The sequence below is a fragment of the Gobio gobio genome (genome assembly GCF_949357685.1).
Source record: "Gobio gobio genome assembly, chromosome: 11".
In the NCBI taxonomy this organism is placed as follows: domain Eukaryota; kingdom Metazoa; phylum Chordata; class Actinopteri; order Cypriniformes; family Gobionidae; genus Gobio; species Gobio gobio.
Genome location: NC_137104.1, coordinates 47,598,600 through 47,625,580, shown reverse-complemented (window position 1 = coordinate 47,625,580; position 26,981 = coordinate 47,598,600). Strand labels below are relative to the sequence as shown.

Sequence of the window (26,981 nt, the reverse complement as noted above, 5' to 3'; positions counted from 1 at the left end):
AGTGATAATAACTCCCATATATAGTTTTATTTTATTTTTTATTAGAAATTCAACCCCAAAAATGATTTGCACTGTCTATATTTTGCCTCCTTTTATTAATGTAATTTGTGCAGTTTTAAACTCCCCAGCAAGTTATTCATCTCACAATGACAACCTTTTCGTTAAGGTGTAAATTTTCTGATTGGAATTCATGAGAAATGTCAACAATAACAATATTTCAGAGGCGACGGACAAGAACAGATACTGTTGGTTTTCATTCTTTGAAAATAATTCATGCATTCTAAACTCCATATGGCCTTCAGCGGCGGATGATTATTAGTGTGAGACGGGGCTCTGGTTAATTTGAGCGTGAAATCTGCGAGCATACTGTAGATAATACAGTGAATATATCTCAACCCGAGGGAACGGGGGCCATTGTTTGGAAAAGCTTAATCAGTATAAGACTCCGTCTTTGGATTAATGGAGAAGCTCGGCAGTGAAATGCAGTCCGCTAACTTTCAGCTCTGAAGGGTTTATGCAAAAAACAGAGAGCAAAATTCAGCTGAAAAGATCAGGTGTATGATTCCCGTAGTTTATACCTTGAATGCAGATGGATAAAAGCATCTGCCAAATGCATAAATGCAAATGTCATATCAGGTCATCCTATCGCACCCCCAAGTAATACTAAATATTTATAATCACTGCTGGCTATACAGTCTGACCAGATTTATAGAGCAGTTTATGCAAACATATTGATCAGACCTGTCAACATCAATGAATCTTCTTATGTTTAAGAGCTAAATGTTTTTCTGTCTTTATGCATTTATACAGCATGCAGATTTTTTCATAAATATGTGTGTGTGTGTGTTGCAGACTTCCAGTGGGTTCAAGGCGACGTGTGTGAGGTTCAGTTAATGGTCTATAATCCAATGCCATTTGAGCTGCGGGTCGAGAACATGGTAAGCACTATCCGTCTGTCTGTCTGTCTGTCTGTCTGTCTGTCTGTCTGTCTGTCTGTCTGTCTGTCTGTCTGTCTGTCTATCTATCTATCTATCTATCTATCTATCTATCGTTCTTTCTATCGTTCTATCATTCTATCATTCTATCTATCTATCTATTGTTCTATCTATCGTTCTATCTATCATTCTATCTATCGTTAAATCTATCTACACTATATTGCCAAAAGTATTGGGACACCCCCCCAAATCATTGAATTCAGGTGTTCCAATCACTTCCATGTCCACAGGTGTATAAAATCAAGCACCTAGGCATTCAGACGCTTCTACAAACATTTGTGAAAGAATGGGTCGCTCTCAGGAACTCCGTGAATTCAAGCGTGGTACTGTGATAGGTTGCCACCTGTGCAATAAGTCCATTTGTGAAATTTCCTCAATACTTAATATTCCACGGTCAACTGTTAGTGGTATTATAACAAAGTGGAAGAAATTGGGAACAACAGCCACAAAGTGGTAGGCCACGTAAAATCACAGAGCGGGGTCAGCACATGCTGAGGTGCACAATGCGCAGAAGTCGTCAACTTTCTGCAGAGTCAATAGCTACAGACCTCCAAACTTCATGTGGCCTTCAGATTAGCTCAAGAACAGTGTGTAGAACTTCATGGAATGGGTTTCCATGGCCGAGCAGCTGATCCAAGCCTTACATCACCAAGTGCAATGCAAAGCGTCGGATGCAGTGGGGTAAAGCACACCGCCACTGGACTCTAGAGCAGTGGAGACGTGTTCTCTAGAGTGACCAATCACGCTTCTCTGTCTGGCAATACGATGGATGAGTCTCCGTTTTGGCTGTTGCCAGGAGAATGGTACGGCCTGACTGCATTGTGCCAAGTGTAAAGTTTGGTGGAGGGGGGATTATGGTGTGATGTTGTTTTTCAGGGGTTGGGCTTGGCCCCTTAGCTGCAGTGAAAGGAACTCTTAATGCTTCAGCATACCAAGACATTTTGGACAATTTCATGCTCCCAACTTCATGGGAACAGTTTGGGGATGGCCCCTTCCTGTTCCAACATGACTCTGCACCAGTGCACAAAGTAAGCTCCATAAAGATCTGGATGAGTGAGTTTGGTGTGGAGGAACTTGACTGGCCTGCACAGAGTCCAGAACTCAACCCGATAGAACACCTTTGGGATGAATGAGAGCGGAGACTGCGAGCCAGACCTTCTCGTCCAACATCAGTGTCTGACCTCAAAAATGCGCTTCTAGAAGAATGGTCAAAAATTCCCATAAACACACTCCTTAACCTTGTGGAAAGTCTTCCTAGAAGAGTTGAAGCTGTTATAGCTACAAAAGCTGGGCCAACTCCATATTAAACCCTACGGATTAAGAATGGGATGTCATTAAAGTTCATGTGCATGTTAAGGCAGACGTCCCAAAACTTTTGGCAATACAGTGTACACACAATAAGTGCCATGTTTAGATGTTAAATAAAACTAAGTTCATTAAATCTTGAGATTTCTTTAATATAATATTTTATATTATGTTAATAATTTTTTTATTATTATTTAAAAAAAAATTTTTTGTAATTGAAAATGAGAGAAAGGTTGTGAAAGAGAAAAGGAGTCCATTGTACACACTCGCGTCTTCGTATGGGAAAGACATTTAGCTTGCTAAGTGCATGTGCTCTTTAATTTAATTTCTTTTGTAATGATTCAGAAAACCTGTGGTTGACACTTTAATGTCCTGATCACAGTAGATAACAAGATTGTACTGCAGAACCCTGCAAAGGCTTGGAACAGATACTTCTTTTTGAAGTGTATAAAAATCTTTGACAAGGATGTGGTTGGTTATATGATGTTTTTGTTGGGTTTGTTTGTGATTTGGGCACTGGTGTCTTCGGAGCAAAAATCTCTACATATTAACTGCTCTTTCGAGTTCAACCCAGAAATACCCCTTTACCACCAACATGAAGCCAGGTGCTAGTTCAGAGCTAGTGCTAGTGCCTGTTCTGAGTTGGTTCGACTGACGAGCCTTCTAAGAACTGGTTTGCCTTTCCACGGGCTAGAGAGCCACAACAGAGCCCAGTCAACAACAATGCCTTCCATCAACAATGGCGAACGTTGCGTTACTATTGATGCACATGACTTTACGATCCTACATCGGCATCAAAACACAGCGAATTCAACGCATTCGTGCAGCTCGCCGTAATTTGTATAGATGGAGATTACAATCGAGCCGCTATTAGCTCGATTAGCTGCTATTTCAAAAATGGCGGATCTCAAGTTTGTGTTGGTCTTGTTGGTCACGGTAACCCCGCCCCTGACGCAAGCGGTTCTTACTTCTAGACCAGCAACGTTTTGGTGCTACTTAAGAACCACTTTTCCTGGTGCTTTGGGTGTGAAAAGACAAAGAACCGATTTGAAACTAGGCTCTGGCTCCGAACTAGCACCAGCACTGCCTTGGTGGAAAAGTGGTAATAGCTGACACGAGATGGTGCTGCTTATTGGTGGTTTGAGGGCCATTTTGGTCACCAAGACCTGATCATAATGACAGGGGAATAGAGGCAGAACCACAATGAAGAGATGAAGACAGTCTGTGTGAATGTGGGAGAGGGGTTACAGTGTCTTCCTGACACTATAATGGGCAACTCATATAAAACCCAATTATCAGAAACCAGCCATGTGGAGATGTTCCTAAGAAACCAAGGTAATTGTGTATCAGATCTTGGCTCTCCAAGTTCTGCCTGCTCTTTACATAGACAACTGCCTTTTAAAAGGCAGTTCATGGAGAACACATTATTGTGTTTCATCAGAGCTATGTATTTTAGGTAATAACAAGGCATCTTAGAATTTTAGCAACCATTATTTCTGTTGAGGCACCTCAGCTTATATGTTTATTAGTTACATTTTTTTATTTTTTATTTTTTTGTTATTTTTTATGAAATATTCTATTTTTATGTCATTCAAATATATTATTTTAAATAACATAGCTAGCTGCAATGCATTCTTAGGATTTTTGCAAAATTTCACACCTGCTTTAAAAGGCTTTCTAGATTGGCACAGAGTTTAGGAACAAAGCTATATTTGTATTCCCCAATGGAACTGAATACCCACTTTTCTCAAGGGCACAATTGTGATGGAACAGGTCTGTGATTGTAGTGACTGTTGGATTGAATCTACTGTCTTTATGTTAGCAGCCCAGATCCATAACCATTAGACCATTGACACCCCACAGACTCAGGGCAGAGGTGTGCGCTCCAGCTAGAGGTTAACCTCCAATTCAAAGGGTTTTTTTGTCCTTTCCCACCAGGGATCCCACCAGGGATGGGCTATAGTGTAGATGTGTATTTGTGTGAAAAGGAAAATGACTCCGTAGGTGATTTGTGTTGTTCCATACATGCCCAGATCTGCCCCCAGATGGAATCAGCATGATGCCCTATAAAACTCCTCTGCTAGTCACAACCTGTGTCAGATGGCACCGCGGATGGTGCCAGGATGAACCGGTGTGACCTTACTGCTGACCTTACAGTGGCCGCACAGGATAAATTCAATGTACCACGATGCTGTCTGTTCTTTCAGCATCTTACTATTGGTCACCCTTTACGTCTGACTGTGGGTTTTGCAAATATTTAACCTATGAAAAGTGTTAAAAAGAGCCTTGTAACTCCATTGGATCCTCAAACTGTCTGTAAAACTTCATAACTCCACCTTGCTCAGTCTTAAAGGTTTAGTTCACCCTAAAAAGAAAATTCTGTCATTACTTACCATCATGTCGTTGGACACCCGTAAGGCCTCCGTTCATCTTCGGAACACAAATGAAGATATTTTAGTTGAAATCCGATGGTTCAGAAAGGCCTCCATTGGCACAATGTACTTTACACTCTCAAGACCCATAAAAGGTACTAAAGACGTCGTTACGAAGTCCATCTCACTACAGTGGTTCTACAATAACTTTATGAAGCGACGAGAATAGTTTTTGTGTGCAAAAAAAACCTAAATAACGTCTTATATAGTGATGACCGATTTCAAAACACTGCATCATGAAGCTTCGAAGCGCTATGAATCAGTGAGTTGATTCAGAGGTTTGGATCGCCAAAGTCACGTGATTTCAGCAGTTTGACACGCGATCCGAATCATGATTCGACTCGCTGATTCATAACGCTTCGAAGCTTCATGATGCTGTGTTTTGAAATCGGTCATCACTATATAAGTCGTTATTTAGGGTTTTCTCTATTCTCATCGCTTTATAAAGTTATTGTAGAACCACTGTAGTGAGATGGACTTTGTAACAACGTCTTTAGTACCTTTTATGGGTCTTGAGAGTGTAGAGTGCATTGCCTTTCTGAACCATCGGATTTCAACTAAAATATCTTCATTTGTGTTCCAAAGATGAACGGAGGTCTTACGGGTGTCCAACGACATGAGGGTAAGTAATTAATGACAGAATTTTCATTTTTGGGTGAACTAACCCTTTAAATGAAGTGCTGGACACATTTTGGACTGTCTCTGCTTGTTTGCAGTGCAAAAGTAAATAAATAACTGGTTATTTAAATAAGTACAGAGTTTTCTTTACTCAAGAAACACTATATATATATATATATATATATATATATATATATATATATATATATATATATAGGTAATGTTTTGTGTATTTGTGGAGTGTCTTAGTCAAGCCTCCGTCAGTGAGTTATAGCCAATACTTCTTAAATAGTTTTATAACATAAGATGTTGGTCAAATTACAGAATGAAAAAATACTTAGCACCCACATATCTACAATAAACTTTATAGCCGATAAGTTGATGAATGTGGTCGGTGTAATGAAGGACAAACACACTGTTCTAATGTCCGACATTTGCTGGTCAAAAACCTCATAACTCCATTTGAGCTTATTTTGGTAAAAAAAAAAAAATTATAAAAAAAAATTATATATAAACATATATATATATATATATATATATATATATATATATATATATATATATATATATATATATATATATATATATATATATGAATGACACTGCAAAAGCCACGATATCAACAAAAAAAGTGTTCTCTTCATCATGGCACTTGTTAGTGGGTGGGATATATTTGGCAGCAAGTGAACATTTTGTCCTCAAAGTCGATGTGCTAGAAGCAGGAAAAATGGGCAAGCGTAAGGATTTGAGCGAGTTTGACAAGGGCCAAATTGTGATGGCTAGACGACTGGGTCAGAGCATCTCCAAAACTGCAGCTCTTGTGGGCTGTTCCCGGTCTGCAGTGGTCAGTCTCTACACTGTAAGCCTATACAGGTTGATTGAACCTAAAAAATTTATGGAAACTTGTTGCCCTAAAAAAGTTAATTTTGTCTTGTTGAAAAAACAACACATTTCCAGTTTAATGTACTTAAGATTTCAACAGCATTTAATTAAAAACTTTTAGTTAATTGAACTAACAGTTTTTAATTCAGTGGTATTGAAATTTTAGGTCACCATGATGGAGATAAGTGTTAGTTTTAGTTGGGCTCTTGGCCCTTGACTCTTTAACTTAGATTTTTCGCTGACTGCTTTAATTGTGTGTTCATAAAGCCCATTTGTTATGGCAAGGAAAAGCAAATTGTAAGAATAAAAGAGAATTAGTCACAATTCAGATGCATAATTTATTCATGCCGCAATGCATGGGGGAGTTTTGATTGGTGGTACCCAGCATGCACTGCAGCATGAAGCTTTTCATTGTCACCATTGTTGAGATTAATACGTTGATTCTTGATGTCTGCATGTGTATAAGTATTGCCGTAGATTTAAACCTTTTGAGCACTACATGATTTTAAAATCTTGAATATGATTCAATTACCATAACGTGCTGGATCACATGCTGTAGAATAACATAAATAACATCATGTAAATACAAAATTGATAACACATTACCTCTATAACCAGAACATTTGAGTCTGAATGAGATTAGTGATTCAGCCACTACATGATGATGACATCATCATCAATAAGCCAAAGTCACCATATCACATTTTCTCTTTGGCTTGTCTTGGCCTAACTAAACTGTATTTTTTAAACACACAGTTAAAGCAGCCAAAGAAAAAAAAAACTAATGTTATCGAGCCAAGGGTCAAGAGTCCAACTAAAACAAACACTTATCTCCATCATGGTGAAACAGAAATAAAGTCAATATGATTAGTAATGCATGAAACTGGTAATGCTGTTTGTGGAGTTGTTTAATCCTCCTCTGCTGACATCTTCAGAGATTTAATGTCTTATTTTATCTTCAGTTGATTTATTTAGTTATTTCAAAATGAAAACCTAAAACAAAATAAATTGTTTGAATAAAGTCAACAGTATCGTAAAATATTTTTTTGAGTGTAAACACAGCCTAAACTTACATTTTGTTTTACTGGCTAACTGTTATACATCTAATTTATTAGGGATTAATAATGTATTAGCTGTTTGAGACCAAAATGTAAAGTTACAAGGCCTATACTCACCAGCAAACGTTGATAAAAATGCGCACAGCTGCAGCCTGACTTCAGTTCAAAGAGCCAATCAGCATCTTCCTTGTATTGCGTTGCATTGACAACCGACTAAAATAGGCTCTGTTAAGTGCATTTAATTTAAACAATTAAATAGAATGAAAAAAATCATGCAAATCGTACAACAAACGAAAAACATGGAGTAATTGAACAAATCTGTTGGAGTTTATGTTTATTGTACCTAAATAATTTGAATTAAAACAATTTCAGGGATAACAGTGTATCAAAAGTGCTCCAAGGAAGGAACAGTGGCGAACCGGCGACAGGGTCATGGGCCGCCAAGGCTCATTGATGCACATGGGGAGCAAAGGCTGGCCCGTGTGGTCCCATCAAACAGACGAGCTACTGTAGCTCAAATTGCTCAAGAAGTTAATGCTGGTTCTGATAGAAAGGTGTCAGAATACACAGTGGTTCACAGTTTGTTGCGTATGGGGCTGCATAGCCGCAGACCAGTCAGGGTGCCCATGCTGAAAACGCCAACAGTGGGCATTTGAACATCAGAACTGGACCACGGAGCAATGGAAGAAGGTGGCCTGGTCTGATGAATCACGTGTTCTTTTACATCACGTGGATGGCTGGGGGCATGTGCGTCGCTTATACACACTGCCACAAAGCAAAAATGGTTCAGGAATGGTTTGAGAAGCACAACAACGCATTTGAGGTGTTGACTTAGCCTCCAAATTCCCCAGATCTCAATCCAATCGAGCATCTGTGGGATGTGCTGAGCAAACAAGTCCGATCCACCTCGCAACTTACAGGACAGGTCATAATGTTATGCCTGATCGGTGTATATATTTGTACATTTTTTTTATCTTATATTTTTTTATTAATTTAATTTATCATTTAAATGACTGTAATTTAATTTATTTATTAAGGCAGTAAAAATTGTTTTGCTACATATAAAATATTAATTGCAAATGTCTTCAGTTCATGAAACTGCTTTGAAAATATTTCTCTTCAATTCACTCTGGTCTCAGTTTAATTAAGTGTATGATTATGGTACTGTGCTTTTGAATATGGTTTGTATAATTTTTGTCAGATGGAACAGGGGGATAAAAGAAACGCAAAGAGCAAATATTTCCACAGGGTCTTTGTAGCAGCCGATGAAAGTCTGTCGTCAGACATCCAGGCCAGAAAAGAACAGATCGTTAGCATTAGCTGTCAAGCTAATTAACCTTTTCAAGAAGGAAATGCAAATGAGTTATTTCAAAATTCGGCTTATACAATAGTGAATCCCTCCACATAATATGAGCCGCAGGTTTTACATAGTAAATGGTTTTACAGGTTAGGCAGAGCTGAACATGTCATTGTAGCCTATGGCTAATTAAGGTTTGACTACATAAAAGCGGAGACATCTTGAATTGCATTATTATCTGTCTTCATCACAAAGCACGCTCAACTGTTCAGAGTTTGAATGACGAAGACATCTTTGAGTTAAAGTTTCTGTAAGTGATTTCAGCTGTTATACTAATTTTAGCCAGACTTTGACTTTACTGACAGACTTTGAATTAGACCTCCACCATCTCAACCTCGCCATCCATTCGCTTACTCCTCTTTTTTTCAGCGCACATTAAAAACCACAATTGCAATTCATCTTGCTCTATTTGTTTAGTAGAGCAAAATGCTGATGACATTTTATGCTTCTATACTAACTTGTGTTGTAGGAAACGATTCAATAGGTGTCATCATCGTACAGTCTACATACATACATGAATCCATGTCATCACAGTGTGATTTGCATTGATCATATGCAGAGAAACTTAGAATTTTGTCTGTTTTTGCTGCAGCTCTGTATATTTCTATGGCATCGCTGTCGAAGAGTGAAGTAGATGAAGTAGATTTACTTATTGTAGAGTTAACGGAAGTTATCATGAGCATTGTAATGTAGGAAGCAGATGTCATAACAAATGTCAGTAGACTGGGAAGATTTTTAAAACGTGAGGTTCATTTATAAATACATAATATTTTACCTGCCAAACCGGAAGGCCGAACGCAACTAGCGCAATGCTAAGTTGCGTTAGCATTAAGTTCTCATTGGATAGATAGAAAAGTTTCATGTAGTTGGAGAAGTTGGACACTGAGCGGACCGAATATCAGGAGAAATGGAAAATCCTCTTTCTCGATTCTTTTCCTATTGAGTCCAGAGCTTAATGATTTCATTCAGGCTAATATGATAAAAATCCCATAAAGCACATTTGATGGAGTCTGAATGTCGTCTCGTGTATGAATAGAAAGCGGGAAAACTCTCGGCGGAGAGCAGCTTGACTTCTGGAGGTATAGTAATAATGGGCCCTCACCTCCACGCTGAAGGTGCAAGCGGCTGGTTTTCAATCTGTCTCTGTCTCTCGCTCGCATCAGCCGCTGTGATTCTGCTAACGCCGGTTCCTTTCTTTGTAGTTCTGTGAACAAGAGCAATTTTCTCCGTGGGTATTGGAGAGAGCATGCTGGGAGTGATTTCATCTCCTACATATCAGATGGATATCAGGATGATTGATTATATGATGTTTAAAAAAAAGGAGCAGAGAAAGAAAACAAAAATTATATATATATCTCAAACCTTGGTCTGTCACCAGTGTTTTTTTCATTGATCTATTTCTGGCTTTTCAGCTAGCGTAAAAAAAGCATCAAACTGTAAAACACTGTGTATTCTGCCCCCACAAAATGCCAAACAAAATATTTTCTAATAGGATTTAATGATATGTGTTTTTATTATTTTAGTGGTATTTAATAAATAAACGTTTTCAGTTGAACTGAAGGATTTAAAGGTTTAGTTCATCCAAAAAATGAAATTTCTGTCATTAATTATGTCACATCGTTCCAAACCCGCAAGACTTCCGTTCATTTTCGGAACACAAATGAAGATCTTTTTGATGAAATCTGAGCGATTTCTGTCTCTCCATTGAAAGCTACACAACTACGACTTTAACGCTTAAAAGAGTTCATAAAGAGATCGTAAAACGAAAACCATATAAATTAGCGGTTAAGTCCAAATTTTCTGATGAGACTTGATCACTATATATGATGAACAGATTAACAGATTTAATTAACATATAAACATTGATTAGCGAACATAAACAGAAGCTCAGCAGAACCTGCTTGACGCACAAGAACAAACCTCATTGGTTCTTGATGAACCTCAAATGTGCTACCCTAAGACAAAAGAATGAACCTCATTGGTTCTTGCAGAAGCTCAAACGTGTTGCGTAACACAAGAATGAACCTCATTGGTTCTTGCTGAAGCTCAAACGTGATGCGTAACATGAGAATGAACCTCATTGGTTCTTGCAGAAGCTCAAATGTGCTGCGTAACACGAGAATGAACCTCATTGGTTCTTGCTGAAGCTCAAACGTGATGCGTAACATGAGAATGAACCTCATTGGTTCTTGCAGAAGCTCAAACGTGCTGCGTAACACGAGAATGAACCTCATTGGTTCTTGCTGAAGCTCAAACGTGCTGTGTAACACGAGAATGAACCTTATTGGTTCTTGAGGAAGCTCAAACGTGCTGCGTAACACTAGAATGAACCTCATTGGTTCTTGCTGAAGCTCAAACGTGCTGCGTAACACTAGAATGAACCTCATTGGTTCTTGAGGAAGCTCAAACGTGCTGCGTAACACAAGAATAAACCTCATTGGTTCTTGCAGAAGCTCAAACGTGCTGCGTAACACGAGAATGAACCTCATTGGTTCTTGCAGAAGCTCAAACGTAATGCGTAAAACACGAGAATGAACCTCATTGGTTCTTGCAGAAGCTCAAACGTAATGCGTAAAACACGAGAATGAACCTCATTGGTTCTTGTAGAAGCTCAAACGTGCTGCGTAACACGAGAATGAACCTCATTGGTTCTTGTAGAAGCTCAAACGTAATGCGTAAAACACGAGTATGAACCTCATTGGTTCTTGTAGAAGCTCAAACGTAATGCGTAAAACACGAGAATGAACCTCATTGGTTCTTGCAGAAGCTCAAACGTGCTGCGTAACACGAGAATAAATCTCATTGGTTCTTGAGAAGCTCAAATGTGCATATGAGGGTGAGTAATTAATGACTGAATTTTCATTTTTGGGTGAGCTATCCCTAAGTGCTGCCTTGTGAAAATGTCACGTGCTGTTTTATGTTAATCATCACCTTTTTGGAGATTGAAGGATTTTTCCTTTTAGTGAGAAAACACCAAAGTCAAGAGAGAGAACATTAAACACTAAATTCCTCAGGTGCTCAGCAGCGATACTTTATTATTTACACAATTTACTATGTTAAGAAAGAATATAATACAGGCTTTTTTCCCTCACAGTGTTAGTATTTATTTATTCGTATGTTTATTCATTTGTTTATGTGTTAAGTTTTTTATTTGTGTTGTATTAAGATTTGGTTTGTTAAAAGTGTTTTGTTTTCTGTATTATTTATTTATTTATTTTTTTGTTTTATTTATTGGTATTAACCTGAAAATAATAAAATAAATGCAAATATAGTCATTATTTACTCGTTCTTTCTTACATGGAACAAAAAAAGGAGATATTAAGCAGAGCATTCAAATATCATTACCACTATATATTTACCCATGTGTATTGACCAGTATATACACTGTGTGTTTGTGTTCATCAGGGTCTGTTGACAGCAGGTGTAGATTTTGAGTCCCTTCCTGCCGCTCTGTCTTTGCCAGCGGAGTCTGGCCTCTATCCGGTGACTCTGGTTGGAGTTCCACGCACCGCAGGCAACATCACAATCAACGGTGAGTGTCACAACACTCGCTGCAGTTTAACTTAACGTAACACGAGAATAATCAGAACAAAGGCCGTAACCGTAAAATTTTTTTATAAGGCATAAAGAAACAGAACAGTTATCGAAATTCTAGGTCTAATTCTAGTTGGGAAGTAATAATTTTGGGACTTTTGCAAATAATATTTTCACTAATTTGCGTCAAATATATCGTTATTCTCAAGATTCTTCCTGTTAGTGAATAAATACATTAGCCTCGATGCCAAGCATACTTCGTCCTGCCCTCAACATTTGATGTCGGGCAGTTCGGTCTGGAATTGATCCGTTGTGGAGCAACTATGCCCGAACATGAGCTGTTCGGACCAATGAAATTGTCGGGGCGGGCTTTAGACCATAATGGACAGATGATCAACAGTAACCCAAGCATCCACGTCACCAAAGAGCGCTTGGGTTGAATTTGTTCTAATCCTAAACGGAGAACTTGTTCGCATATGCATTCACCATTACTATTTCTCTCAGAAATGATCTTGTTGGTAAGTACTCTGTGTATGCTTAAATTCTTTTTACAACACCGGCAAAGATCGCTTACACTCATCTTTTTCTTAAAATATGTAAAATATGTTTTTTTGGCAGGATTGCCTGCTAAAATTCGCTTCCCTGACGTCGTCATACTCAATTCTAGTCAGAATTTGAGTCTGATACTGCTCCGTTGGGCTGTGATTATGGGGCATGTTTCAACCGAACCAAGAAAGACCTCAATTGGATAGATCTACAACCAATCAGAGCAACGGAGCGACGCATAACGCTAGTTGTCAAATGTCAACAGAACTCAACTGCACACTGTGTTGCCAAGTCCGCAGGTTTTTCCATGTCCGTGGGCTGAAGTGACCCCAATTATGTGATATACAGACCCAGGAATGCGCATTTTAGCAGGCAGGCCTGCCAAAGTAACAAATATTTTACCCCCCAAATGCCATTTTTTATCCGGAGAACCCCCCCGGAAAGCTATTGGACTTGTTTTTGGCTAGTTTTGAGTAGCAATTGGGCGGGTTTTGTTGTAAAAATTTGGCAACCCTGTCTGCACGCACACTGGAATAAATTACGTTAGAAGAAAAAGATGAGTGTAAACGATCGTTGCCGGTTTTGTAAAAAAAGAATTTAAGGATACACAGAGTACTTACCAACACGATCATCATTTCTGAGAGAAATAGTAAAGGTGAATGCATATACGAACAAGTTCTCAGTTTAGGATTAGAACAAATTCAACCCAAGCGCTCTTTGATGACGTGGATGATTCCGTTACTGTTTATCATCTGTCCATCATCGTCTAAAGCCCGCCCGACAATTTCATTGGTCCGAATAGTTTCTGTTTGGGCATAATTACTCCTCTACGGATCAAGTCCAGATCGAACTGCCCAAACTCAAATGTTGTGGGCGGGGCTAAGTTCGGCTGGCATCCAGGCTAAAAATTCACATTCCTGGGTCTGTATATCACATAATTGGGGTCGCTTCAACCCGCGGACATGAAAAAATAGCCCGCGGACTTGGCAACACAGTGTGCAGTTGAGTTCTGTTGACATTTGACAACTAAGGTTATGCGTCGCTCCGTTGCTCTAATTGGTTGTAGGTCTATACAATTGAGGTCTTTCCTGGTTCGGTTGAAACACTCCCCCATAATCACAGCCCAATGGAGCAGTATCAGACTCATATTCTGACTAGAATTGAGTATGACAACGTCAGGCTATAAATACATAGATCCATTGTTAACATTAAAATTCCTTAGGCCGGTTTCACACACTGCACGCGTTCGCAGAGCATAAGCAGCGGCGCCCATGTTAACAGTTTTTAGAGCATTCACACCGCACGCAGAGGTGGCAGCGCGTCGCAGGAGCAGAGCAGAAGTCGTTTCGCGGCCGAGTCTATTTTTGCGGCGCTGCTCACGCTGAATTAAAGTGGATTGTTCTTGATTTACATGAAAAATAACAAATTTCACCATGAAATCATGTAGTGAACTGTTCCGTGTGTTTCACAATCACCATATAACATCCAGCTCTGTGAAAAAATTTATAAAATACACGAAAACACTGCCAGAAATGTTTGCCCAAACTTCAAAGGCCCGTTTAAATGATTAAAACTAGAGGCATATCTTAACTTTAAGTTTACTTTTATCATGTAAACTACCTATATACAGCATGTTATATGCATATGTGTTTGGGACAGAAGGGAACACGGTCGCAATCTCAGCAGATATACAGGGAGTGCAGAATTATTAGGCACGTTGATTTTCTGATCATATTTTTTTTCCAGGCACATTTGACCAATTCCAAGCCACAGTAATCCTAATAACTAGTATTGATTTAGTATTTAATAATGTATAAGTGATATATAATTGTTCATGAAGGCTGGAAATGAAAATCACCTTATATTCAGGTGTGCAGAATTATTAGGCATGTTTTCTTTTACAGATAAATTGAGCCAAAAAAGAGATTTAACTCAGACTGAAAAGTCAAAAAGTATTAAATGCCCATGAGAAGGATGCAATACTAATGCAATACTAGACATTGCAGTTAAAGCAGCACTAGGTAACTTTTCAACCTTCATAATATATTTTCAAAACTCTTGTGATGAATCATCGACTTACAATAGGTTGAATGACACGTCTGCCATAGCCTGACGGGGTCTGTATCGTTTTTAATCGTACTTTTAAACTTCGGGTTTCGGGTAGTAACCCGAGAAAAAAAAGAACTACAAAATTCGACTGCTTTACAGCATATACGTCACTTCCACCCCCACCCCCACTTCCTTAAATTCGGACGTGTGAGCCAAACTATCATTTGTTTGCCAAATGTTATAGTCATGGCCGAAGCAGCACAGAAAAATAAGAAAGCAAAGGTTTTGTCGGAGGAAAGCAAAAAGAGGAAACGAGAAAGTGATCGGATTAAAGGCAGGACGAGGATCAACATTGGGCCAGCGTTTGCTCGTTGGCGTGAGCTGGAGGAGGAGGGGCTACATTCTTGCAAGAAAATACGTAATACAGTCCCTCCAGAAAAACGCGATTATGCGATCGTGTGATTTAACGCATAATCAGCCAAAGTCCGCATATTCATGCGGGGGCCGCATTTTTTCAAATACGCCGCACTTTCGCCGCATAAATTGCCTATTTCCGCGTGCAAAATATGCGGGGCTATCATGATTTCATAATCCCCGCATTTTCGTTGCAAAAAAAGTCATATATATTAGCAGAAAGTTGAAAAATTTTCGTTTACTTCACACAAGAGCCGCCATTTCCGCCTATTGCCATGGGAACGTTTTGAAGTGACGTGATTACCCGACGCGAACGTCATCGAAAAGCTTCAAACCCTGTGGAGAAACCATAGATACCGGTGAAACCATGATGAAGCACAAACTCCCATTGGCCAACAAAAATAACAGCAAAAGAGCAAAGCAGTTTCCCTGTGTGCTGACTGATTTCAAAACACAGCATCATGAAGCTTTGAAGCGTTATGAATCAATGAGTCGATTCAGCGGTTTGAAGCGTTATGAATCAATGAGTTGATTTAGCGGTTTGAAGCGTTATGAATCAATGAGTCGATTCAGCGGGTTGGATCGCCAAAGTCACGTATTTCAGCAGTTTGACACGCGATCCGAATCATGAATCGACTCGATGATTCATAGCATCATGATGCTGTGTTTTGAAATCAGTCATCACTATATAAGTCGTTATTTAGTTTTTTTTGCACACAATACTATTATCGTCGCTTCATAAAGTTAATGTAGAACCACTGTAGTGAGATGGACTTCGTAACGACGTCTTTAGTAGGCTACCTTTTATGGGTCTTGAAAGTGTACATTGTGCCAATGGAGGCCTTTCTGAGCCATCGGAATTCAACTAAAATATCTTAATTTGTGTCCAACAACATAAAGGGAAGTCATTAATGACAGAATTTTCATTTTTAGGTGAACTAACCCTTTAAGAGATTGCACTTTGTGCATTGGAAGCACTCAAATGTCTGTTTTGTATAGCGACATCTGTAAAACAGGAAGTTATTTATTAATTTTTTCAGAAGTTGTAGCATATTCCTTTTGTAAAGCTACTGAACTTGATTGACTAAATGTTTTGTAAATTTGAGCCATTATTAAGGTCTTCAATAAAACAAGATGAGAACTTAAATATTCCAGCACTTTCTGTGATGTAGTGCTTTTTTTCTCTCTCATCAAACCGCAGTTTTTGCAAGTTCCCGCAATTTTATCGCATAAAATTGCATAAATATCCCGCATTTTTCATCGCATTTTTTAAGAAAACGTGCCGCATAATCAAGGATTTTTGCCCGCAACAATCACAAAAAAAAGCCGCATTTTTCTGGAAGGACTGGTAATACATACAAAATCATATTTTAGGATACCTAACATGTCTGTGATATTTGTTTATTTGTCTTTCCTCAAGCTATAATGCAAATCGATTTTTCAAATTTGCAGATTCATCTAGGGTAGCTTGATATTATAATATTGACGATGTATGGTTACCTACCACTCAAACATTGAACTGAAGTATCATATAGATTCTGTAAAACGGGAACCAATAGACTAGGCTACTATAATGACGCTGGCTTGTAAACGTGAACATCGCGATCATTTGGCGTTTGAAAAAAATAAAACCCATGAAATTATATTCATACGACATGCTGAAACATATGCCACTGTACGAAGACATTTCACACGCGACGCAAGCAGAACACCTGCATGTGAACTCCGGCAGTGTTCAGGGCTATCATAGTTGTCATGTCAACAAATGCACGTGCGATGCATCCGCTGATGTAGAATGACAGTTTACGACAGTAGTAGAGGACAATACTGTTTCACAACTGTAGGGGGAGCCCGAGAGCAAAAGTTACCTAGTGCTGCTTTAAGGCGTGACCATTGGACAGTGAAATGCTCGTTGGATCAGCAGGGTCAGACAAAAACATGTGGCGGAGAAAAGACACCTATTAACCGCAAAAGAATTAAGAATTAAGGTGAAGAATTAAGGGTGAAACCATCAGGAACCCTTTAGTCTCCAGCGCCACCATTTTCCAAAGCTGCAACCTACCTGGAGTCTCCAGAAGTGCAAGGTGTCAGGATCTCAGAGACTTCAGTTAGGTAAAGAATCCTAAAAAATGACCCCCACTAGATAAGAATCACAAGCTGAAGTGTTGTAAAATACATGAAGAAGGTTTTTTTATAGGCTTTATGGACAGATAGGTTGAGAATGACTCTTGAAGGACCAGCACCACATCCTCTAGTACCACTGTTTGAAGAATTCATCTTCCAGAATCTGGCAGTACGTTTTGGGAGTTCATTTTAGTCCATCCTGAAGTCCGTTTTGCAGAGATGGACTAAAAATAAAGCCTATAAAAAAACCTTCTTCATGTATTTTACAACACTTCAGCTTGTGATTCTTATCTAGTGGGGGTAATTTTTTAGGATTCTCTACCTAACTGAAGTCTGAGATCCTGACACCTTGCACTTCTGGAGACTCCAGGTAGGTTGCAGCTTTAGAAAATGGTGGCGCTGGAGACTAAAGGGTTCCTGATGGTTTCACCCTTAATTCTTCACCTTAATTCTTAATTCTTTTGCAGTTAACAGGTGTCTTTTCTTCACCACCTGTTTTTGTCAGATCCTGCTGACCCAAAGAGCATTTCACTGTCCAATGGTCACGCCTTAACTGCAATGTCTAGTATTGCATTAGTATTGCATCCTTCTCATGGGCATTTAATACTTTTTGACTTTTCAGTCTGAGTTAAATCTCTTTTTTTGGCTCAATTTATCTGTAAAAGAAAACATGCCTAATAATTCTGCACACCTGAATATAAGGTGATTTTCATGTCTAGCCTTCATGAACAATTATATATCACTTATACATTATTAAATACTAAATCAATAGTAGTTATTAGGATTACTGTGGTTTGGAATTGGTCAAATGTGCCTGGAAAAAAAACATGATCAGAAAATCAACGTGCCTAATAATTCTGCACTCCCTGTATGCTGCCCATCATAAATCAAAGCACGAGACAGACAGAGGTCGGAGGAGAACACCGAAAAAGGTGACAGATTGGACAATAATCGTCTGTATTTGCAATACACAAGCCGCGGTTCAGCTGCGCGGGACAAATGCTGGCAGTGTGAAAGCACAATGGGCGCGCACTGCTCCCGCTCTCCATACGCACTGCTTCTGCACTGCCTGCGCGTGCAGTGTTAAACCGGCGTTAGTGGTCTGGTGGTAGAATTTTTGTTAACCGTGTTGAAGGTGACAGGTTCTAATCCGCCCTCATATAGTTTTTTTTTCTTCATTAAAATCAAAGATGTTCAATGATTGTATATTAAGAGCATGGACACAATTACAAGATGGCGCCGCCGTGCTCGGTCGCCGTTCAGGTCGCTCCGCTAAGACTTTGCTTTTATTTATTATTCTACTCTCTTTTACTCTCTATTTTTTCCAACGGATCATCTGCTTTGATCTGTTACGACAGCAAAACACTTCTGGAAATTGGTTACCGCTACACTGACCTGTTTCAGGACACTTTCTCCAATCTTCCATCTGAGATTCGCCGGGACGCCGAGTTGAACAATGGCCACTCGAGTCGACGGCGAAGATTCAAAAAACACCGCGGGAAACGCGCTGGGATCCGCAACAGACTGAGAAAAAGAGCATTCAGTCCTCCTCTCCCGAGCATTTTGCTCGCAAATGTCCAATCCTTGGAGAATAAGATGGACGATCTTAGAGCCAGGATAAGTTTTCAACGGGACATGAGAGACTGCAACATCTATTGTCTGTCCGAAACATGGCTCACGCCAGCGGTCCCGGATACAGCCGTGACGCCGTCCGAGAACTTCTCTGTTTTTCGGATGGACAGAACAGCCGAGGCCGGGAAATCTAAAGGCGGTGGAGTGTGTTTCATGATAAACAAGAAATGGTGCGATCCTAGGAACATCTCCATTCTTTCGCGATCCTGCTCGCCTCACTTGGAACATTTAACTATCATGTGCCGGCCTTTCTACCTACCGAGGGAGTTTTCCTCGGTCATCTCCACTGCCGTTTATATTCCACCACAAGCAGACACGGGGCTGGCTTTATCTGCCCTCCATGATGTGACCAGCGGCTTCATAAACAAACACCCCGACGCTGCTTTCATCGTCGCGGGTGATTTTAACAAAGCAAACCTAAAGAAAGTATTGCCAAACTTTCACCAGCATGTCTCCTGTCCCACACGAGGAGCAAACACACTGGATCATTGCTACTCTCCGTTTAAGAACGCCTACAAAGCTCGTTCACAGCCAGCTTTTGGCAAATCGGACCATGCCGCCATTTTCCTCACACCGGAATATAAACAAAGGCTCGTTCAAGAGCCCCCGGTGAGGAGGGAAGTCAAACGCTGGTCATCCCATTCAGAGATCACGCTACAGGCAGCTCTTGATGACGTCGACTGGGACATGTTCCGCGCGAGTTCTGAAGACGTCAGCGAGTTCACAGAAGTGGCGCTCTGCTTTATTAACACACTGACAGAGCAAGCCACACAAACAATAACTATAACGTCCTTCCCTAATCAGAAACCGTGGGTGGACAGTTCAATTCGCACTGCAGTAAACTCGCGCACCACCGCTTACAATGCCGGTCTCCTAACGGGGGATATGAGGGAGTACAAAGCTTCATGTTACGCCCTCCGGCGCGCCGTTAAAGCCGCAAAACTCCGCTATAAAGACCGAGTGGAATCTCATTTCCAACTCAACGACTCCCGGCGGATGTGGCAGGGACTGAGAACCATCTGTGCTTTTGGAACTAAATCCTCTGCAGAGGTGAGAGCTGATCCGTTACTGGTGAACGAGTTAAACTCTTTCTACGCTCGCTTTGATGGTAATCGCGGCAGCGCGACTCCGGCGAGTGACGCGTCAGAGAGAGTCCCTCAGAGCAGCAACGGTCACGTGATCTCTGTCTCGGAGGACGAGGTTCGGAGGGCACTCAAACGTGTGGATGTCAGGAAAGCTGCTGGGCCGGATGGTATTTCAGGTCGTGTTCTGCGGTCCTGTGCTGATCAGCTCGCAGGGCTCTTTACATCCATATTCAACGAGTCCCTTGCTACATCTGTTGTCCCCACCTCCTTCAAACGATCCTCCATCATCCCTGTACCTAAGATCAGTAAACCCTCTTGCCTAAATGACTATCGTCCAGTGGCTCTCACATCTTTAGTCATGAAGGTCTTTGAGAGACTCATTAAAAACAACATTTGCTCCTCCATTCCTGACACTTTGGACCCTCTTCAGTTTGCCTATCGTCCCAATAGATCGACTGAAGATGCCATTTCTCACGTCCTTCACTCCTGCCTCACTCACATCGACAGCAAAAGTGGGAACTATGTCAGGCTGCTATTTATTGACTATAGCTCAGCCTTTAACACCATAGTTCCCATTAAGCTAACACACAAACTCCTGGATCTAGGCCTGAATTCTTCTCTCTGCCTCTGGATTGAAGATTTCCTCACTGGCAGACCCCAGGCGGTGAGAGTAGGCCAGTTCACCTCCACCTCCATCACCCTGAGTGTTGGAGCTCCACAGGGCTGTGTGCTGAGTCCCCTGCTCTACTCTCTCTACACCCATGACTGTTTGTCCACACACAGCTCCACCTCTATCATCAAGTTTGCTGATGATACTGTTGTCCTGGGTCTCATCTCCAACAACAATGAGACGGCATACTTGGACGAAGTGGAGCAACTGACATCATGGTGCCAGGACAACTGTCTCTCTCTGAATGTTAACAAGACCAAAGAACTGATTGTGGACTTCAGGAAGAGACAGCATCGGTCATACTCCCCTCTCATGATCAGCGGGACACCGGTAGAGAGAGTGAGCAGCTTCAAATACCTGGGTGTGAACATCTCCGAGGATCTGACCTGGACTACACACATCCAGACACAGGTGAAAAAAGCCAGGCAAAGACTGTACCACCTGCGCCAGCTGAGGAAATTCAGGGTTTCACCAGCCATCCTGAAAACTTTCTATCGAGGGGCGATAGAAAGTGTCCTGACTCAGTGCATCACAGCGTGGTACGGGAACAGCACCAGTCACGACTGCAAAGCCCTGCAAAGAGTGGTGCGCTTATCCGAGCGCATCTCAGGCTCAGCTCTCCCGTCTCTGCAGGACATCTTCACCAAACGCTGCAGAGGTAGAGCTACTAAAATCATCAGAGACATTAATCACCCTGCAAACTCTCACTTCACCCTGCTGCCATCTGGTAAGCGCTTCCGTAGCCTGATGGCAAAGACTGAAAGACTCAGGAGGAGTTTCTTCCCCCAGGCCATCAGACTCCTGAACTCAGTCACGTGACTCACTTCACCCCCGCACACACATAAACATACAGTCTTTTAACATTAACATCCACATACTGCAATTGCACTGCACTTTACGTCCCTATTGTTACTGCGTAACAACCTGTAATAAACCTTGCACATTATACTTCTTTATATATACATATTATATATTTTATGTTAACCACTTATTTTTAAGTCTACAGTTTATCTCACTTATCATATCCACATATTTTTTTTATATTTTTATTTTTATCTTATTTCCTATTTTTATCTTAACTTGATTTATTTATAATTCTACTTATGTTAATACTTTTTATTCTAATTTTATTCTATTTCTATTTAATTTCTTGTAACTGTTATTTGCACTGTCCATGGAGCGGACCTGTTTACATTTCACTGCCAGTTGTATATTGTGTATATAACTGTGTATGTGACAAATAAAACTCTTGAATCTTGAATCTTGAATCTTGAATTGTGTGCATTTTGTTTAGTGATTTCACCGGAAAGAATCGAGTCCCCGCAACGGCGATAGAATGACGCGCTTGAAGACTGTGAACAAGCCAAAAGAGAACGTAAACCCCGCCTACTTTGATTTGATTGGCCATCTCAATCATTTTGACATTGGCGAGCGCCGTTAGACCTGAGGCAGACCAGACTAAAATGTAACTTTTAAACCTTTTTGTCATCCTAACATACAGAGTGCCGCGTAATGGAGTGCAGGGGAGCAGTGCAATAATTTCAAATATTGGGGGAGGGGGACAATTTGGCCATTTCTAATTATTGGGGGGGACTTGTCCCCATCAATGTCTATGGTGGTTACGGCCCTGATCAGAACTGAAACTGAATATTCAGTGAGGAAATCATGATTTTTTTCAATTGGGAATTCATTGGCTTGTGAATATGTATTCTGTTTTGTGCTCTAGGATAACGGGCAGCACATATTTTTGAGTAAATATTGAGTACATTATGTAAATAGGGTATTAATATTAAATAGTAAGTAAATAGGGTTGGTTTTGAGTTCATCAATATTCTCTGCAATTTTTCTAGTTTTTCAAAACCAATAGACCAGTGAAGGCAAAAAAAAGAGAAACATTTATTCTGGTTCATAATGCCGTAATAATGCAGAATTCAAGTCTGCCTCAAACTAGAAAACAAGTAAAGTGTTTCTCTGCTTGAATAAACCAGCTAAATATCCTCTCATTAAAACAGGATAAACTCATTGATCCCTGCTTCATGGCCATTCCAGCAGTTCTTAATGTCTACAAATCATGAGTGTGTTTCGGAAGACTTTAATGAGCTCTAATTGCCTTCAGATTATTAGCGCGGTCTGTGGTTATGCAACATTTTTAGATATGATTTTTACCAACTCTGTTTGTTGTGCAGGGTATCACACGTCTGTGTTCGGGGTGAGCAGTGACTGTCTTCTGGAGGGTCTGGTGGGGGTGAAGAGCAGCGGCTGTATGGTGGAGGTGGTGCCGTCACTCCCACGACTGCAGCTCTGCACGTCCTTACCGAGGTTCAGACGCTTTTCTTCTTCATAATATATAGTACAAATGAATAAGAATAATAGTAAGGCGATTTAATTATATCACATTCTCTTATGATAATATTTGAGTTGCTGTAGCTTGCTTGCAAAACACAGTTTTATAGAGATGTCGCTTTGCTCAGTGCTGTCACAAATCAGAGGAAGCGCTCAGGTGGTTATTCTCAGCCTCAGACAGCATGCCCGATTGCTCATGGAAAGCCCACGGACCGCCTGATGCATATTGCACACAAAAATAAAGTGCTGGCAGGAAATCTGTTGTGATTGGCTGGCTGCTGTTGGCAGGTTTTGGGAGTCAGGATTGCAGAGGTTTTTATCAGCCTACCGGATAACAAAGTTTTGCCGCAAAATTCATGCCGTTGATACTTTGAAACGTATAATATATTATTGATTGAATAAGAAAGCACACTATTTCATGCCAGTAGTAACTGGCACTAAGACATTAGCAGCAGATCCCTTGTGTGGTGGAGCCGCTGTGGATCGATCTTGTTGGTCCAGCACATCCCACTGATGCTCAATTGGATTGCGATCTGGGAAATTTGGAGGCCAGGATAACACATTGAACTCGTCATCATGTTCCTCAAACCATCACTGAACAATGTGTGCATTATCCTGCTGAAATAAACCACTTATACCGGGGAACAGCATTGTCATTAAGGGGTTTACCTGGTCTCCAACAATCTTTAGGTAGGTGTAACGTGTCAAATTGACGCCCACATGAATAGCCGGACCCAGGGTTTCCCAGCAGAGCATTGCCCAGAGCATCACACTCCCTCCACCGGCTTGTCTTCGTCCTACAGTGCGTCCTACTGCAATCACTTCCCCGGGTCAACGCCGCACATGTACACGGCCGTCCACATGATGTAAAAGAAAACGGGACTCATCGGATCAGGCGACCTTCCATTGTCCGATGCTTTCGACGGTGGACAGCGGTCATCATAGGCACTCCGATTGGTCTGCAGCTACACAGCCACATATGCAGCAGAGTGCGATGCACTGTGTGATTGTGATGTATTCCTCCCATAGCCATCATTAAATGTTGTGTGACTTGTACCACAGTAGACCTTCTGTTGACTCGGACCAGGCAGGATAGCCTTTGTTGCCCTCGTGCATCGATGAGCCTTGGCCGCCCAACACCCTGTCGCCGGTTTGTGGTTTGTCCCTCCTCGGACACTGTTGGTAAATTCTCAGCACTGCTGACCGGGAGCGACACACAAGCCTTGCTGTTACAGAGATCCTCTGACCCAGTCGCTTTGCCATAACAATTTAGCCCTCAGTCGCTCAGATTATTCCTGCCAATTTCTCCTGCATTCAACACGTTGATTATGAGAACTGATTGTTTGCTTATCATCTAATCTACCCAGACCTTAATATGTGGCCTTGTTTGGAGATGATCAAGGATAAAAAAAAAGAAAAAAAAGATTTGTTTCATTTAATTTAAGGTGGATAATATAAGGTTATTGCTTAAAGGATTAGTTCACCCCAAAATGAAAATTTCCTGATATTTTACTCACCCCCATCTCATCCAAGATGTTCATGTCTTTCTTTCTTCAGTCGAAAAGAAATGAAGTATTTTGAAGAAAACTTTCCAGGGGTTTTCATCATATAATAGTTTTCAGTGGCAACCAAAATGCTGAAGGTCCAAATCAATGCAGTTTCAAAGCGCTTTGATGGGCTCCAGAGGCTCTGCGTGATCCAAGATGAGGAATAGGGTCTTATCTAGCGAAACGATCGGTCATTTAAAAAAATAAAACATTTAAATGAATGTACTTTTTTACCTAAATTGTTCATTTTGTGCAGCTCTGCGAGCAGTGCGAGATGCCAAGGATGACGTAATCACGTCGGAATGGTCACGTTAGACATACAGTAGGCAGAAGAACCGCCACCGTGTTTACAAAGCGCTCGTGTGAAGACTAATACAAACGCCCTTTACCAAAAACACTCAATTTTCAACTTCAAAATTAGGGATAAATCGTTGTTTTACCTTTTTTTTTGCTAAAGGGCGTTTGTATTAGTCTTCACACGAGCGCTTTGTAAGCACGGGGGCGGTACTTCTGCCTACGTCTAGCGTGACCGTTCCGACGTGATTACATCATCCTTAGTACCTCTCAGAGCTGCACAAGATGAGCCATTTAGGTTAAAAAGTATATTCATTAAAATAAAATAAAAAAATAATAATTAATGACCGATCTAGATAAGACCCTAGACATCCTCATCTGGGATCATGCAGAGCCCATCAAAGCGCTTTGAAACTGCATTGATTTGGACCTTCAGCATTTTGGTTGCAACTGAAAAGCATTATATGACGAAAAACCTTGCAACGTTTTCTTCAAAATACTTCATTTCTTTTCGACTGAAGAAAGAAAGACATTAACATCTATATTGGGAGAATGTGAGTCCAGGCTGCTCCCTGTTACATGTGGTGTTCCGCAGGGGTCGGTTCTCGGCCCAATCTTATTCATTCTTTTTACATGCTTGCCCTCGGTCCTGTCATCAGCAGACATGGACTATCCTTTCATTGTTATGCTGATGACACGCAACTTTATATCAAAACTGCCCCAAGCCCCTTCACAGCCCTGTCACGACTCACCACATGTCTTGAGGAGATAAAGGCATGGATGAAAAGCAACTTCCTCCAGCTGAACTCCAGTGAAACTGAGGCACTACTTGTTGGCACCCCTCATCAGATCCACTCCTCTCCCATATCCCAGCTCATCTTTGACGGCCAGGTCATCACTTTCTCCTCCTCAGTCACAAACCTAGGGGTTCGGCTTGACCCACAGCTGACCTTTTATGACCACATTAAACACATTTGCAAAACCTCCTTCCACCACCTTCGAAACATCTCCAAACTCCATCCCCTTCTAGCTCTTCCAGATGCAGAGAAACTTGTTCATGCCTTTATCTCCACCAGGCTGGACTACTGCAACGGACTCTTCATTGGGATTTCTGGCAGAAATATCCAAAAGCTACAATACATCCAGAAAAGCGCTGCCAGAGTCCTAATGAGAGTCTGTAAATTTTCATTTTGGGGTGAACTAATCCTTTAAGCTAACACTGCCATATGACAGTAGTAATCATAATATATATAATCATAATAAATCAAAATCAAAATTATTTTAGAGTGTATATAATAAAAATAAAATAAACCTCTGGCACCAGTGCTAACACCTTAAGAAAAGGCAGCCTTAAGTTACTCTTTGACACCAGGTAGTTCTAGTGAGAGGGAGGAAAGAGAGTAAAGATGATGAAATGGTTTGTGTGTGTTTGAGACGAGTGGGGGATTCTTACTGTTCCCGCTGTAACTTATTATTGGAATATATGTTCTGCGGATCCTCCTCGACTCTCAAACCCTGCAGGCAAGAATGTTTTCTCTACTGGTGTTTTGGGGATTTTTGGTGGAAGTATTCTCCTCAGTAGTCAGTTCTCCTCAAGTTCTTACAGGTGTCCAGTAGAGGATCCACAGATGGAGTTCATCATCCTCCAACATCTGATAACCAGAATGTGTTTGGAAAGCATGTCTAGTCGTTACACCTATGCAATTGTTACCATATTTGGGTTGGAGCTACTCTCGAGGACTGTCTGTTCCTCAGAAAGCAATAATGGGAATTCAGGAGAGTTTGAAAAGAGCACAAGAGTGGGATGGACTACTTTTTACACTGCTTTATGCTGTTTATTTTATCTTTACTGCTTCTTTGCTCAAATCATGTGGGGAAATGTATTTTTCAGGCTTGTCCAGTTAATGTCCATGCTTGTTCTAGTATTATTCAGAAAATGATCAAAAACACAATTGGCTTTTTAATTTTAAGGTGGCACTACAGACACCATATTGAGTTATGATTTCTCCAATTCATCTTTATACACTGTCTCTTTCCTTTATAATCTCTGTCTGGATTCAGCAACATTACACAATTTGATCTTGGCACTTGTTGTA

The 26,981-nt window shown here is 40.7% G+C and overlaps 1 protein-coding gene across 4 annotated transcripts in view; it reads left to right on the top strand.

Annotated features, from left to right (window-relative positions):
• The window catches only part of trappc9 (trafficking protein particle complex subunit 9), a 371,401-nt gene that overhangs the window by 107,108 nt on the left and 237,312 nt on the right, over window positions 1-26,981 (top strand). For all 4 annotated transcript variants that reach the window (XM_079830150.1, XM_079830148.1, XM_079830149.1 and 1 more), the window contains 3 exons: window positions 853-938; window positions 12,053-12,179; window positions 22,888-23,020. In XM_079830150.1, coding sequence (XP_079686276.1) covers window positions 853-938; window positions 12,053-12,179; window positions 22,888-23,020 — 346 coding nt within the window. The remainder of the gene's footprint in view (window positions 1-852; window positions 939-12,052; window positions 12,180-22,887; window positions 23,021-26,981) is intronic.